Consider the following 17,188-nt stretch of genomic DNA (forward strand, 5'->3'; position numbering starts at 1 on the left):
ATAAAAATGTGTAGCTTCATTCCTGTTATAATACAGTAATTAAAACAGTAATAAAATCAGGAGATGACTTTGATGTTGAGATGAGAAAGTAGTGAACAGTACTTGTCATTAGAAACCCGTAGCAGCTTAGTAGTGTCATAACATTCGCTTGCCTGTTTTTTGCATGTTTGTTACTTAATTTAACAAATTGTTAAATATGTTTAATAATGCACTCAAACTTTCTTCATATAAGTTAACAAAACTCAGTTAAATCGATATAAAGGCTTAAAACAAAGAAATAGGAGACAAAATGCCCTGTTGAGGGAACAAAAATATTGCAAATTTGTACATCCTCAGGCCTTGTGATTTATCTGTATAGTAAGGTCTAGTGGCCGTCACCCTGCAGTCTTGCAGGGTCCGTTTTGCTCATGCAGTCTTTAAGACCATCCTTCAGTTGGACCAGCTGCTCAGAATGGCTCACTAGTGTCCCGTTGACCTGCACCAGGAAGCTGTCCGAATGTCTTTCCAGCTCACTGCGGATTCTCTCAAGGTCATCAGCTAGCTCACCTAGGCTGCCACACTGTCCTTCAACCTGGGTGATTCGACTTTCCACCCCAGACACTTCCTGTTGCATTCCCTGCGTTGTGGTGCGACAACCCTGCAGCTCCCCGGCTAGCCTCCGCCGCACGCTCTGGAGTTCTGCCTTCAACTGGATTAGCCTCCGCTCCCCGGCTCCAAGCATAGATGCCTGTCGTTCCACCAGACCTGAGATTCCCTGCACCTGCGTGACCAGCTGGTTTTCCCGCTCCTGCCAGGTGGAATTCACCTGGCCGACTTCTCGAGCAAACAGGCTGACCGAATCACGCAGCCCTTTCAAGGTACGGTTGACAGAGTTGACGTTGATCTTCAGGAGTGTGATTTCCCCCTGGATGGAGCCCTCTGCGTCCTGCTGAGATAGATGTGTAAGGACACCCTGTAAGGTGCTGTTGAGATGGTCCAGTTTGCTTGAATGCACGGCCAGGCGGTCCAGCATCTTCTTTTCTGTTTCCTTACAGTCCTCTACCTCAGTCTGGATGAGGGCTGTCTCTGGGCTAGAGGCAGGGGAGCAGGCAGAGGTGCAGAGGAGCTCAAGGATGGACATCTGCTTCTGCATCCCATCTAAGTCAGCCTCCACCCTCCTCCGGATACTGTCAATCTCTGTCTCCAGTGCCGGCACCACTTGCCCCTCTAGCAGTGCCGGTGCTGTGGCATTGCTCAACTCCTCAACTGCTACAAACAAACGTCGCTCTAATGTCTTTAGCTTATCATCTAACAAAGTCTTAAACCCATCCAGGGAGCTGAACTCAGACCCTAGCCCATCTTGGTGTCTATGTTCAGAGGCATTAATTCTGCCCTCCATGCCCACCAGCCGGGTCTCCAGGCGGGTCTCGATGTGGAGCGTCTGGTCAGTCAGGTCCACTTGTAGCTGCCTCTGGGACTCAGTCAGTCCTGTAATTGAGTCCTCCAGCTGGAATATCCTCTGGGTCAGGCTGTTTATTTCGCCGCAGCAGCTCTCGGTTACAGTTAGACCCTGGATCTGTGCCTGTATTTCACCTAGCTCTTTCCTCAAGCCCGTCTCACTGCCGTCCAGCGAGATTTGGATCTGTTCTTGACCTGTTAGGTGCTCTTTGTGACACTGCTGCTGAACCTAATGACAGGACACAGGAGATGTTATTTTAACAACTGGAAGGATTAGGTGAATCAATTTTGTATCATAGATAATAATGCGCTGCCTCAGTGTTTTGTTATGTAAAGTTTAATCCTAATGCAAAATGAATGAGTTATTTATCTCTTAGATTAATAAATCCCAACTCATATATATAACCCAGGGCTCTACCGTGCAGTAATTTCAAAATTACAGCATTACTGCAAAATTACTGCAATCATACAGAGAAAGCGCTTTGCTACTGTGCAACATGATGCAAAAATGAAAGCATGCTTGAATATTGATATGTTTGCTGATCTACGGGAGAGTTCAGTTAATGTTAAACAATATTAATTAACAATTAATATTTGCGAGCAGTCTTCATCACAAAGGTGAGGTAGTTAATGTGCTGAATGTTCACAATATCATGATAATCAAGTTATAACATCAAACCTAAAAGAGGTGTATGAGCAAGTGTATCAATCTTAAGTTTCTAAATTGTCGTAATTATTAATTTAGTGTTCACTCAGTTTTCCCTGCTTGTGCATATCTACTGTATGCTGCAATGTGACACTGATGTATTTCAAAAACTGAATTTTGACTGTGCCCTTTTGAATTCATGCCATTTTCAAATAAAATGTAAATGTAAATGACTTATACAGTATGCTGTTATTTAGAGCTTTATTAGAGATTTAGTTTAATTTAGTTTAATTAGAGATTTTTTATTTATTTATGTGCACCCGTAATCTTAAATCAAGATCTTGAAGCTTGTATAAATATCAAAATAGGAAAGAAAAGTCAGTCGCAATTTCCGGTTCATGCTGACTTAAATTAGAACAAATAAAACAAACGCCATCATGCACAAGTGTCCAACTAGTTCCTAGCGCAAAGTTCAGTGATCAACACACCTGATCGATTCTCTCATCACAGTGGCTCTCCAAACCCGTCAGTCTCCTCTCAAAGCCATCGAGGACCTCCGCCCTCATGCCGGTCAATCTGGAGTCCAGAAGTTCCTCTAGATGCCGCTGATCTCCAGGGATGAGCCTCCCTGTGGCAGTGTCTATCAGCTTCTTTAGCTGGCCGTTGTGTCCCATCACCATCCCACGGATCTCGTCCAGCATGTCGCTCTTGGCCCTAAGCTCATCTTTGACCACCATCACCCTTCCCACCAACTCTACAAAACCAGGGAGGTTCTCTTCGCCGTCTAAGCCATTCGGCGTGCCCTCTGGGATCAGCCCGAAGCCTACAGAGGTATCCAGCAGGCGCGGGGTGCCACCGAGCAAGGTGGTCAGCATCTTCTTAGTGTCCTCCCGAAGAGAGACTCGCAGACGTCCCTCCATGCCAGTCACCATGCCATTCAAGGTGTCCAGATCTTGAGAGAGTTTACAAAGGTTTTCTTCAATGTGGTCTAAACGTTCACCAGAGACTCCCGCTTTTGGACCTTAGAAGTGAGTAAAAGATAACATTTACAACTTTACAAACTACATTTAGGAAATTAGAAAGGCGTAGATCAGGGCTTCCCATCTGCAGGGGGTTTGTGAAAAGCTAATTATATACATTATAAAATTTAAATAAATAAATTAGGCTGCACGATAACAGCAGTAAATGATACACAGTAAATGTGGCAAACTGTGCTGTGAGTTTAACATGCATTTGGGAATGCAACATGCTCTAGGATTTGCACCTTCATATAATTCCCAAGGTTTTTGTGCACAGACGTTTACAGCATTTCATGTTGTGAGGAGTTAAAATGTTTAAAGCTTGAGAGTTTGATGATTGAAAGTGACGAATTTATGATATAAATACTATTATTGCAACTTATAGTGTTAAATAATATTATTATAATTATTATCAAATATTTATTTTAAATGTATATATTTAACTAAATTTATATATTTTACATATTTAAATTTATTCTAAATTAAATATATATCTAGATATATTTATTTTACAGTACAGTTGTAATTTACAACTATAATATGTGACCCTGGAGCACAAAAGCAGTCTTAAGTCGCTGGGGTATATTTGTAGCAATAGCCAACAATACATTGTGTGGGTCAAAATTATTGATTTCTCTTTTATGCCCAAAATCATTAGGATATTAAGTAAAGATAATGTTCCATGAAGATATTCTCTCTTAAATGTCATAATTAAAGCAAAATAATAATAACATTACTACTACTACTACTACTACTACTACTACAACTACTACTACTATTATTATTATTATTATTATTCAGTTTGATTGTGTTTCTAAAACACCAGTGTGCATGTAATGTAGACTTAGCAACACACATATTTATTTATACATTTATCATGGGGTATCTCAAGAAAATATTTTGCATTTAAGAGGTTTGGCTGACAAAAAAAAAAAAGTTTGAGAAACCCCTGGAGAAGATTATAAAAAAGAATAATAATCACCATCATCATCATTACTTTATCATAATCTGTATTTTGTTTTTTTTTACAACTATACTTAACCCAAATGTTAATATTAATTGCAGTGTTCATAGTCAAATTGCTAATGGTGGCACATTGGGAGTTGTGTGAGCTGTGTAATTTGCACTTACCATAACTTGTTTTAGGAGTCTCTGGTGGCAGGTATCCACTAGGGATGGGCTTGTTGTCAGGGTGACCTCCAGGAAAGGGGAATGGTTTACCAGGCTCCAGCCTTGATACAGGGATATTGGGATGACCCCTGGGGTAACCCTTCAGCCCGGGCCGAGGGAAAGAGCCTTTGAAGGGTGGCATCATTGCATCCGGGTTGGAGGTCATCCCATCACCGCAGTTCTCTCCAGAGTAACCTGGGCAGCAACGCCACTCCAGTTCAGTGATGATTTTATAACCGATTTTGTACTGTGGTTTAAAGAGTGTCCGATACCTGCAGGGAAAAACACGCTGAATGTCACAGAACTTCACACTTCGCCATCCATTCGCCCTGTGTACATCAGTTAAAATTAAATCAGTGAGGAGATAAGCTTCAGGAGTTTTATTCACTGACGTTCAGGCATGACAGTAATGATGCAGCCTATTATACAGTTTAAAAACACATGCTTCCGTATTTGAGATGGAGATGGAGTTTGAGTATCTCACACGTGTTTACATACAGATGCCACATCCTATCAAAAGCTTCTGTTCTCTGAATGTGGCACCGAACAGCTTCACAATAATATTAACAGTACTCAGAGTTGCCACTAGAGGGAAACTCAAGGACACAAAAGTTATTGACCGCTCAAACACCAAATAAAACTGCGAATGGTATCAATAACAAAATAGCTTCTAACATATATCATTCGCTGTTTTTTTTAACCAAGTCTGAAATATTTGAGATCATCTTTCTCCTGCTATTTAGAAAAATATAAATTCCCCATTTTGTTGTAACACTAAAACCACTCCATGTTATTCCATTCAAGAATCATAGTGCTTGACTTACATGAGCACAGGACATTTCTGTCCCCATATGCACTTGGTAGTGTACTCCGGTTTGACATATGTGGCCACTCCATCTTGCATTACACAGGTGACGTTCTTCTGGACAACGTAGGCACAGAAGTTCCTGTTATAAAGAAAGAGACATGAAAAATCATTCAAAGTCTGAAAAGATGCGATCTTATTAGAAGTGTTACGAGTTTCGTGATGGAAACCATCATATATTATTTCACTTTAGAAGTGTGAAAGTAAAATTACTTTTTCACCGAGCAAAATAACATCAGCTACCCAAGGAAAAAAGTTAAAGTTTAACATCCTCACAAAAACTATAAAAATGCAGCAAAATGATTCATTCAAGCATCAAATCACCTAAACAATAAGCATTAAAGCAACTCAACAGTCCAGCATTCCAAGCTGAACCTGCCATCAGTATTCACTAAGAACACATTCACTCACATCCGTTCAAACTTTTACATCTGAAGTGCAACTATAGCAACTGCCTAGAGTCCACCGCAACGAGAAACAACAGAGAGAGAGAGAGAGAAATACTGGCTGTGTAGCAAAAATAGCATGTGAAACAGTATAGATTAAGCAGCGACAAACAGTTTAAACAATAATATGCCTCATGAACTCATTATGAGACATGTTTATTTTTGCAGCTTTTGTTTATCTATCTATCTATCTATCTATCTATTTATTTACTATGTTGAGTAAAATTTCTTCATTTTTAACAGTTTGATCAAATAATGTTGATTTGCATTGTTGGACACAGTATTTCTATCCGGTGCACTTTGTTATATAGTACACATTTAGCAATTATGGTAGGTCAATGGATATCCCGTGCATACTCAAATATGCATACTGTGTGCTGCATACTGCAAAAATAACAGTAATAGACTGACCAGGTCAATAAATGGTCAATATTTTACAATTTTGAGATTTGTATTGCATTTTATATCATTAAAATGTATTATATCATGTATAACATAATATGTGTACTATATATCTGATTTTATAGTGGCTTTCCTCTCAGCCACTGAAAATGTTTACTAAAAAAGTATAGTATATACTTGTTTACTAACTCATACCAAGGGACTCAAATTCAGAACCACATCATACAGTAATTACACAGTTCAACAGCTGTTGAGATCTGATTGAGGGCTGTCTAATGCTATCTGCTGTGAAATGAACACACTTTTGTTGAAGAGACACATACATAACACATAAGGAAACCCACATTTGGCCATAAATATGCACTGTACAGCCCACATGTACATGTGTCTAAACACACAGAGTGCCCATAGTAAGAAGAGTATGTGATTGAAGAGCAGTCATGCGTTGCTGTACTGGAGTTGGCATTTTCCAAGCGAGCCTGGAGCAAAACTCAAAGTCCTGCTGTTCAACAGTGGTACTGCTTCAGAGATCTGGGCTGTTACAGAGCTTCAGTCATTCACAGCGTGTAAGAGAGTTCAGGTGTAATGACCCCTGACATTAGTGAATCTAATTACAAGTGTGGTCAGGGAACTAACCTGGGATTTTGGTAGAAATTCACATTACTATCTTAAAGCAGCCTCGAGATTCTTAAAAATATGTATATTTCTTATTGATATTTGCAATTTTTCCAGTTTTGCAATTCAGCTGTGGGTCTATAAAGCGCAATTATTAGCATGCATATTATTAACATATTGGATGTTTATTCGTACTTATAAAGCACATATTAATGCCTTATTCAAATGAGGAGTTTATTGAGGCAAAAGTTGTAGTTAATAGTTAATTAATAGTGTGAATTGGTCCCCAAACTAAAGTGTGACAAATTACTTATTATACAACAAACGTATGTCTAAAGTTGTGTTTTATGAATAATAGACCATTTCTCACTTACAGTAACAAAAAAAATACCCCTGTGACTTGCATTCTTTAGTAGGTGGCATTAAACAGATCTGTGCAAACACTGAAAATGAAGGGAATAAATACATACATAAATAACTAAATGTAGAAGATCTAGAATTTCTGCCTGCGTGTAATGAAAAACAGACTTTGGCATTCAGCATTTGTTTGTCAGGTGAGCACACACTTGGAAGAAAAGGACAAGCTCTGTAGTCAAGCAAAATGAGTCCAGGTGTCCAAATGTTCCCCATGTATACATAACCCAATTCAACCATATCTACACGGGTTCATTCAATCAACGTGAAATTATGCCCACAGGAAGAACAAGGGAAAACGTTACACATAAAGAGTGTGTTCATGTTAGACGTGTCAAAGTTTCAAGCATTGCTTAAGTTTCTGTCAATGACTACAAAAAACAAATGTTCAACAACAAAAACCCCTTTACAAGAATTGCATACATTTGCGTTTGTTCACACGGAACAAAGAACTTGCGATGCTGCTCGAATTACAGTATCATGACTTGTGAAAGGACAAATTAACACATTGTCAGGCATGTAAAGTGATCTAAGAGCCTCCTGTGATGTATTAAACAGCGCCTGTGATCTGTGTGTTGCAAATGAAAGACGAATATTAGCTGTGCAGGCTGATCTCCCAAACCACAAAGACCACACATCATGAGGAAAACGTGTGTTCATCTGTCAGAGGAATGGTGTAAAGAGGCATTTGAGACTGTTGGAGACATCTTTCAGCTGCTGTGTCTTCTGTGTGTGCCGGATTCATCTCAGCAGATAAAATGCAGTGAAGAATGGATAATGTGAGGGGGCTCAGTACATACACCTGAGGTACACCACTTGAAAAAAGAGAAGCAAAATGAATCTCAGCCGTCTAATGCATATTGCAAAATAAAGCTGGACAGCACTAGTGAACAGTGTTGGGGATAACGCATTACAAGTAACGCAAGTTACGTAATCAGATTACTTTTTTCAAGTAACTAGTAAAGTAACGCATTACTTTTTAATTTACAAGAGAATATCTAAGTTACTTTTTCAAATAAGTAACACAAATATATGGCAAGTTCCAATCAGATTGCCGACTGCAACACAGTTTCTGGAAGTCTGAAAGTGGGAGGTTTTTAACAGTCTAATAATTGGATTTTATGAGGTTTGTGGTTTCAAATTTCAATCAAGTTTCATTTGAGCCATTTAGTAGCTAGTAAATATGTATCTATTTCATATAACCCATTAGTGGTTGGTAATTGTACATGCCAGTCACATTATCTCTTCCTGTCTAAGTGGGACGTTATTGTCCAGAATAAGCTGATAAATTAACCAGACTTGGACCAACTGGCTCCATGTGACTAGCATAAAAAAACAGCCACACAACTACCAAGCCACACAAATTGTTTTAGACCATCATGTAGCTCAGGATTTGGCTGTGGATTTTCATAATCTAAATATAAATGGCCAGCATTGTTTAAAATGACCCCCAGTCACCCTTGAGTAATGCACAGGCATGTCATAAGCTTTTAATGGCACTTAAAGCTTACAGTTGTGAGATGGAGTTGTGCCAGAATGTTCCCTTTGTTCTCCATATAAATATCTCTATCCATTTTTTCATTGTTCTTTCTATCTCATCCACTGTCTCACTCGCACTAATGGAAGCAATCTTTCATCGGTCACTGGGTTCAGTCATTGGTCATGTCTTAAAGAGTCGTTCTTGAAGGGATGGGGCTACTGACAGTATAAATATGGAGATACGATGCATGGAGGCTTTTTAGGATCCATTAACCAAAGAAAGAGGAGCTGCTACATGCTATCGAACAATGGGATACATTTAGTACTCCGATACTGTATCCGTCCTCCAGAATAGCCAGAGTTCAAAGAAGTAATATACATGGACTTTCACTCATGCTAATTTGACCTGCTCTCATGGACAGCATTCAAAGACACATGCAGAAATAGATGGATCAGTTATTTTTGACCTAATCACTATGGAACGCATCTGTGGCAAGCTGTCAATTACCATGTATAAATTAACAGGAAATATGTTTAAAGTACACTTTAAGCCAAAAATTCCAAAGCAGAACACCTTTGTCTCTGGCACTCCTACTGTAAAGCTGTTTATAACTGTACATTTATCTTTTTTATATAATAATCATTTTGAGATGGACTGCGTTCCTGGATGGGGAAAATTCTGGTTATCTGCCAGAGGTGTCATGGTTTGGCCGGTTAGCATGGTCCAATTAGGCCCTGCTTTTACAGTAAATGCTGTAACAACGTCATTCTGCTGCCAATAAGGATCTTCACAAATCACAAATATTTTTTTTTGGTTACACTTTATTTCGATAGTCCACTTTAGACATTCTATTAACTATAAGTAACTTTGTAACTACATGTCAACTACATGTCAACTAATTCTCATTAATTTGCAACTACATGTCTACTAACTCTCAGAGTAGACTGTTAGGGTAGGTTTAGGGTTAGTAGAATAAGTTGACAAAGAAAGTGTTAGAAGATATTAAGCAGACAGTCTACTAATACTCTACTAACTGCTAGTTGACATGTAGTTGCAAAGTTACTTACTGTTAATAGAATGTCTAAAGTGGACTATCGAAATAAAGTGTTACCTATTTTTTTATATCAAAGTAGATGTTTTGCCAGTGACAAATTATTTCAGAGAATATCAAATTAACTTTCAGATATTTGGATGTCAAAGCTCAGGATAATCACTAGTGAAGGGCTTGAGGCTCTACCACGTTCTTGTGGCTCCAACAGCTAATCAGGATTATCATGATACCACATGGCATGGTTACATGTCATTTATTGGCTGAAACAGAACTGTCAAGTAATCACTACTTTCTACTACTGGACCTAATTCTGATCATAAAGTCTATTAAAGTTTTCACACAGCCCAATGTGCTGACTTTTATTGGGTGATATGGTCTTAATAGAATCAGTATTTAAAATAACATACTCTTTCATCACTAGCAAAGCACTTAGGTGAATGGGATGTTAGTAAATGAATCCCACCAGTCTCACGCTAAGAAGATGCGTCATTTTTAAAAGTTGGATAAACTTCAAATGCATTGTATATTCTAAACATTTATTTGTGTGGGGTGTCTGCTTGCATGTTAAGCTTCTGTAATAATTGCATAACTTTAAACATTTCTCGTTCATTTAAACAGCTTGTATGTGTTATGTGTACACATACACAAAAAAATCTAAATTGTTGTTTGTGTCAACAGATGTGTCACAGATGCTATCCATAGACATTAGATAAGTCAGAATCACATACTTTCATGAACCATCGCAGTCTGTTAACTGACCGCCTAATACATACTGTGACAAACTGACAACTGGAAAGATGTAATCTGATTCCTGTTGTTTTTTTAACTGGTGTTACAGATGATTTTTCAGCAACTGGGTTGCTGCCTATGTAAAGTGTTCCAGACAGTCTTATGAGGCTTTATTTCAGTTTGAATGTTGTCTTATAAACGTACTTTGTTTTGAAATGGAACCACAGTCCCTGACTTTTTGGGCAGTGCATTTAATACAGATTCACTGTACTTAATGTGCATTCCTGTGGAGGTAACAAACCTCAGTACTCAAGGGGGCGATATAGTTACCGACAAATGTCTGTGCCGTTAAACCAGATGTTTATTAGGTAAAATAGCTAGCCAGCTATAAACATGTCAAGAGGACTTTTTTAAAGGAATATACTAAGAAAGGCATGTGTCTAATTGATGAATCTGGGTGCATATTAGGACCATATTTTAGGTCTAAATGTATGATTATTATTATGATTGAGCATGCATGTTAAAACATCAAGAGTTTAGATTTAGTCAGTCAAATGACCGCTCTCTTTCACATACTACTTCTGTGAGCTTAGGGTCAGCCAGTGGTAAAACAGTGATGTAAAACAATGACATGTTGCTGTGCCAAATTAAAAACTCAAATTCGTCTTAGTTGTATATCAACAAGACGCAGCTGCTGTTTGCAGAATTTGATCTTTCAGTTGCGCTGAATGATATAAAGAGAAAAATGTGAAACATATGAGAAACATTTAGAACTAAAATTACATCAAGATCCCGCTGGCAAAGATGTTAGTTAGCTAGACATAATGACTTTGTGTAAATCTGGGATGCTTTCTTCTCATATGTTCTTTCTTAAATGATGAGCTCTTGTGATGCGCTAATCAGGTTTAGTCGTACAGACAACTACACGTGATATTTTCCTGGACACGTTTGTTGATGGGATGCTCATTCACGTGTGCAATATGTGTTATATACAGTAATTAAGGATATGCATCATAGTTTCTAACTCAAATACATAATGTTGACAAATGTATGTAAACACATAACTCACCTGCAGGAATTCATGAATACCACATACAGTATGTATACAGCATATATAAACAAATCATATAAACAATAAACAAATCAAACATAATATTATTTACTATCTGCCCAGATAATACACACTCTCAGAAAAAACAGTAGTGAGTTGGTACCCTTCCAAAAGGTACTAGTATGTACTTTTAAAGTACTAATACTGTATGTACCATTTAGGGGTAAATGATGTAAATGATGTAGCTTTTAGCTTTTGCACCTAGGGTATCACCCCAATGACAGCTTTGCACCTTTTTTTGTGTTCAATAACGAATCGACGTGTAATTCAAAATGCACCTTCTTTTTCGTTGTACCGTAGTAGACATTAGCATAAATTCTTCTATGGTGAATCTTCTCAGTCAGGTCGAATACTCCCTTGTGAAAATGAAGTGAGCTTAATTGTATTGAATGTGCATTTGTAATTTGTATTTATTTATTTTTTAACTGTACTTGCATATAATGTAATATTAATTAAATAAAAGACCACTTAAGTGAACTTAAAGAGAGTTCACTTTCATGACTGTTTTTAACACACTCAAGTAAACTTTTAAAATGTGCACTTTGCAATAGTGTTTTTTAAGTTAAATCTTTACCTTACAGTACATTTTAAATCAAAGTTTTAATAATCTTTTTGTCATCCTTAAGAAGAACATTTTGATGTGTTGACTAAAACACTAAAGCACATATAAAGTACTTCATTGCAATTTATCTGTTGCAAGTGATTTATTACATTTACTGTTAATATATTTAAAATGTACTAAATTGTAACTTCATCATTACTAATGTGTAACGACAACTATATTTAAAGACATGACACACATATTTTAATAGAAATAACAACAAAGTTAATTTTAGTTTACCACAAATGCATGTCAGTACATTTGGTAGTACGCATTAACCATATTTCAAAGATGATGGAAGAATTATGATATTGCATATAAAGTGATATACTCTAAGTAATCATAAGTCCTACTTAAGTGGGTCAGAAATTGCATTTAATATACATTTAAACTATAACAATTTTTCATTTAATTGTAAATAACATGCAATTAAGTGTTTGAAAACAGATTTATTTTGCAATGAAGTGTATTCTTTAGTGTGTATTGTGTAATGTGTAAGTGTATTCACTTTCTAATGTATATTCCTTCCATCATAAGTACTCTTTTTAAGTGTATGCTAAAGTGTACTTCTATTTCACAAAGGTTGTTAAAGCAGAGAACATTTCCCTTTGTTTGTCCAATATTGGATGGAATATCTTCACTGAGCTCATTGCAATGCATTCTGGGATTGCCTTCTCCTTGAAGTATAGATGCTGCCTTAGATTGTGGCCAAAAGAAGTTATCTTAGAAGGCAGTATAATCACGCTGTCTACCGTTTGGAACAGCCTTTGCATCAGGAACATGCCAAAGATGCCTTAAAATGCTGACTGCTGTGATTTACCCTAGTGACCAAACATGTTCAGATATACAACCGGTTTGTGTGGTAGCAGAAGCTTCTCAGAACGTGGGTCACTGAGGACAGATGAGGCAGATACAACTGCACTGCCAACATTTGCAATCTGCATTTGATACCACTGGCATTTCTGAATTCCTATGCCAGCAGGTCTTTGATGTGGATTTTCTGAACATGCCAACTACTTATCTTTGAGCCGGATTCAAATTGCTCCGGAACGACTTTTGGAACAAAATGTGTTGATTTTAGGACATTTATACTGACTTCAGACAGTATCAAACAGAATACTGTATACATAAAGTGAAATATTTTTTTAGGGTCCATTCCAAGTAACTAACTCTGGCAAAACAAAGATTCACAAACAGTGACGTAAACATTAGGAAGCTTGGGAATGGGTACAATATCAAAGTTGAGAGCCGCCGAGTTGAGACATAGTCCTAATTGTAATGTGTAAAGATAAAATACATATTCCTACACTTTTTTGGCCACGCTTTATATTATGTGGCCTTAACTACTATGTAATTAACCATTTAAAGCAGTTTACTTATTATGTCCAGACATGTTGATGCACTGTAAGTACAAGTAAAGCACTTTTATATGCATTTAATTCATTTTTGTACTTGCACTGTTAATTTTACCCCTAGCAGTAACCCAAACCCTTACCCCAAAAATCTCCAACCCTATGAGCCTAACCCTAACCCTACCCTTACTCCTAAACATAACCATGCCTCAAACTCATTGGCAATACATGTGGGAATTTGTAGTTGTACAGTAAATCCAGAGTCTTATAGGTATTTTAAGGGATTGTTCACCCAAAAATGAAAATGTGCTTTTAATTTACTCACCCTCAGGCCATCCAAGATGTAAATGTAATAAAGCACTAATAAGATAGTAAATAATGTTCAGTTTCTTGCACAGACTAACCATTTCACTCATAAGACCTCAATATATCGTCAGAAGCCACGGGTATTATACTTTTGTGTTGCCTAATATGTTTTTTTTTGACTCTCAAAGTGACGGTAGCCAAGAACTTGCATTTTATGAATCACTGAGGACCACGGTTTCAGCTAAAAATCTTCAGTAACGCTTTAGATTAGGGAACACTGTTCACTATTAACTAGTTGCTTATTAACATGCAGATTACTAGTATATTGGCTGTTTATTAGTGCATATAAATCCCTTATTCTACATGACCATGTTTTAGATCCTTTAGCCTTATCCCTTACCTACACTTAACAACTACCTTACTAACTATTAATAAGCAGCAAATTAGGAGTTATTGAGAGAAAACTCATAATTAATAGTGAATATGTGTTCCCTAATCAAACATGCTACCAAATCGTCTTTACTGTTCTTTTGAAGGAAATTCACCTATATCTTGGATGGCAGAAAATTTAAATTTTGGGGTGAACTATCCCTTTAATGTTAGTTGTTAAGGTGAACACTTTTTTTGTTGTTAAAATGTATATGATCATAAAAGGGAAATGTTAATCTGTTCATCTGAAAATGTTTAAATGTTTAGTTTTATTCATTAAAAAAAAAATTCTATCCTCTTTTAATCACTTTTTTTAGTTCACTAATAATCCTGAGGTGGGCCAAATAAATTTCTGTAAGTGCGAACATTACATGTAGTTTCTCAATGAGTTTGAGCTCCAATAGACTACATGTGTAATTATAAAAGAATCAGAAAATGTTGTTTAAAATAGTTGCAGATGAAGCATGTGAAACTGCAGGATGCTGCTGTCAATTCTTGACGTTTCATTCCTTGTGCAGAGCACACACACTAATGCGAGATAAATTGGGCTTCTGTGCAGTACACACACACAAATAAAGCTTTACTGGTGACTTACTTATGGTGGCCCGTTGGTTTTCCAGGGTAGTACTGCGGGACGCTCCCAGACTTGTGTGGGCTTCCATAGAGAGTTCCTTTGGCATCCGCTGAAGTCAGTAGCAGTGTGACTAACAGAAGACCCCCGTACGCGAATGTCCCCCTCATCTTTAAGTAGCAGAGCAAAGGTTGACAAAAGCACTTGCAGAAAAATCCATAAAGTGGAAGTGCACAGAGAAAGTGTATAGAAAGCAAAAGCTAGAGAGGATAAGGAGGGGGTGGGGAGCAAAATCAGCTGGGCTTTAGGGTCCGGAGGTTGTCAAGTGTTGCTTGTTTTCCTTGCTGAGTCCCACAGGGTTTCTCTGGAGCACTGACTTCAGTTGTTGGCAGGCAAGCAGTGCTGCAATCGAAACATCTGCTGTTCTGGCACCATCCTGCCCACTTTACCACTCACACGAGAGATAGAGACAGACAGACAGAGGAGAAAGCAAAGAGGAAAGATGGAGCGGCAGGGCAGCAGTAGCAGAATACTAAAGCAGGAGTGGCTGCGAGCGCTCAGATGCCTCAGTCAACAGTCCAGCGCGTGAGCTCGAGCCTACAGCTGCAGCTCTGAGGGGGCCGCAGTCAGGACAGACGCATTTGCATATCCCTCCCCAAACCCCGGCCTGAAATGAGACCCAGCAGGGGTGAACCCGTTCACTTTATGCTTCCCTCAAAGCAGAAACCCATGGAAGCCCTCAAAACCAAGGGCACATTTAGAAAAATTAACAGAAGAAACCATATCCCTGCTCGTTTATTTCAATGCAGCTTTAATCTGTGGCTCATGTGTAAAAGCATGCTGGGATTATGAATATTTTCTTTGGGTTCCTCTGTGCCCCCTCCCCCCCCTTCATTGACCTTAGCTATAACCTTCTCACGTGCCTGCAGCTATAAATCTCTTGCTCTGTGATTTTCCTTCGTTTCTGCAGAAATGTGAGCAGGCTCCATCTCAGCATAACTTTCTGGGAGTGGATTTGTCTCTCGTAAAAACCAAACGCTTCAATTTAAAGTTTCAATTCATTTCCCATTGTTTTTACACTAATGCGAGATAAATTGGGCTTCTGTGCAGTACACACACACAAATAAAGCTTTACTGGTGACTTACTTATGGTGGCCCGTTGGTTTTCCATGGTAGTACTGCGGGACGCTCCCAGACTTGTGTAGATTATATCTGTATGGGCTTCCATAGAGAGTTCCTTTGGCATCCGCTGAAGTCAGTAGCAGTGTGACTAACAGCAGACCCCCGTACGCGAATGTCCCCCTCATCTTTAAGTAGCAGAGCAAAGGTTGACAAAAGCACTTGCAGAAAAATCCATAAAGTGGAAGTGCACAGAGAAAGTGTATAGAAAGCAAAAGCTAGAGAGGATAAGGAGGGGGTGGGGAGCAAAATCAGCTGGGCTTTAGGGTCCGGAGGTTGTCAAGTGTTGCTTGTTTTCCTTGCTGAGTCCCACAGCTGCATGATCAGATTTTAGATCCCTTAATCGTACCCCAAACCAAAACTTAACAACTATTGATAAGCAGCAAATTGGGAGTCTGTAGAGGCAAAAGTCATCGTTAAGAGATAATAGTGAGAATTGGACCCCTAACTAAAGTTTGACAGCACATATTAACTTTAATCTACACGGTGACTTATACTTTTGATATATAATATGGGAGGATGTGGAGGACTGAATTGCATATATTAGGGATGGGAAGATTCCCCGATTCGCTCGGTGCAGCCTTATTCTGCATGATCAGATTTTAGATCCCTTAATCGTACCCCAAACCAAAACTTAACAACTATTGATAAGCAGCAAATTGGGAGTCTGCGGGTCCGGAGGTTGTCAAGTGTTGCTTGTTTTCCTTGCTGAGTCCCACAGGGTTTCTCTGGAGCACTGACTTCAGTTGTTGGCAGGCAAGCAGTGCTGCAATCGAAACATCTGCTGTTCTGGCACCATCCTGCCCACTTTACCACTCACACGAGAGATAGAGACAGACAGACAGAGGAGAAAGCAAAGAGGAAAGATGGAGCGGCAGGGCAGCAGTAGCAGAATACTAAAGCAGGAGTGGCTGCGAGCGCTCAGATGCCTCAGTCAACAGTCCAGCGCGTGAGCTCGAGCCTACAGCTGCAGCTCTGAGGGGGCCGCAGTCAGGACAGACGCATTTGCATATCCCTCCCCAAACCCCGGCCTGAAATGAGACCCAGCAGGGGTGAACCCGTTCACTTTATGCTTCCCTCAAAGCAGAAACCCATGGAAGCCCTCAAAACCAAGGGCACATTTAGAAAAATTAACAGAAGAAACCATATCCCTGCTCGTTTACTTCAATGCAGCTTTAATCTGTGGCTCATGTGTAAAAGCATGCTGGGATTATGAATATTTTCTTTGGGTTCCTCTGTGCCCCCTCCCCCCCCTTCATTGACCTTAGCTATAACCTTCTCACGTGCCTGCAGCTATAAATCTCTTGCTCTGTGATTTTCCTTCGTTTCTGCAGAAATGTGAGCAGGCTCCATCTCAGCATAACT

The 17,188-nt window shown here is 38.8% G+C and overlaps 1 protein-coding gene across 1 annotated transcript; it reads right to left on the bottom strand.

Moving 5' to 3' along the window:
- Positions 1 to 364: 364 nt before the first annotated feature.
- LOC107725094 (EMILIN-3-like) lies at positions 365 to 15,951 on the bottom strand. Its single transcript, XM_016534240.1, has 5 exons — positions 15,791 to 15,951; positions 5,097 to 5,219; positions 4,234 to 4,544; positions 2,572 to 3,104; positions 365 to 1,666 (listed from the first exon to the last, which is right to left on the bottom strand). Exons 1-5 carry the CDS (start codon positions 15,949 to 15,951, stop codon positions 365 to 367), a joined length of 2,430 nt encoding a protein of 809 aa, XP_016389726.1.
- Between the last annotated feature and the right edge of the window lie 1,237 nt (positions 15,952 to 17,188).

The sequence above is a fragment of the Sinocyclocheilus rhinocerous genome, unplaced genomic scaffold (assembly GCF_001515625.1).
Source record: "Sinocyclocheilus rhinocerous isolate Xijiao unplaced genomic scaffold, SAMN03320098_v1.1 scaffold2268, whole genome shotgun sequence".
In the NCBI taxonomy this organism is placed as follows: Eukaryota; Metazoa; Chordata; class Actinopteri; order Cypriniformes; family Cyprinidae; genus Sinocyclocheilus; species Sinocyclocheilus rhinocerous.

Coding starts and splice junctions, on each gene's coding strand:
- LOC107725094 (XM_016534240.1), bottom strand. CDS start 15,951: ATGAGGGGGACATTCGCGTACGGGGGTCTGCTGTTAGTCACACTGCTA. Junction 4,545..5,096: donor CAGAAATGTCCTGTGCTCAT/GTAAGTCAAGCA, acceptor TTTTCCCTGCAG/GTATCGGACACTCTTTAAAC. Junction 1,667..2,571: donor GTGATGAGAGAATCGATCAG/GTGTGTTGATCA, acceptor TCCTGTCATTAG/GTTCAGCAGCAGTGTCACAA.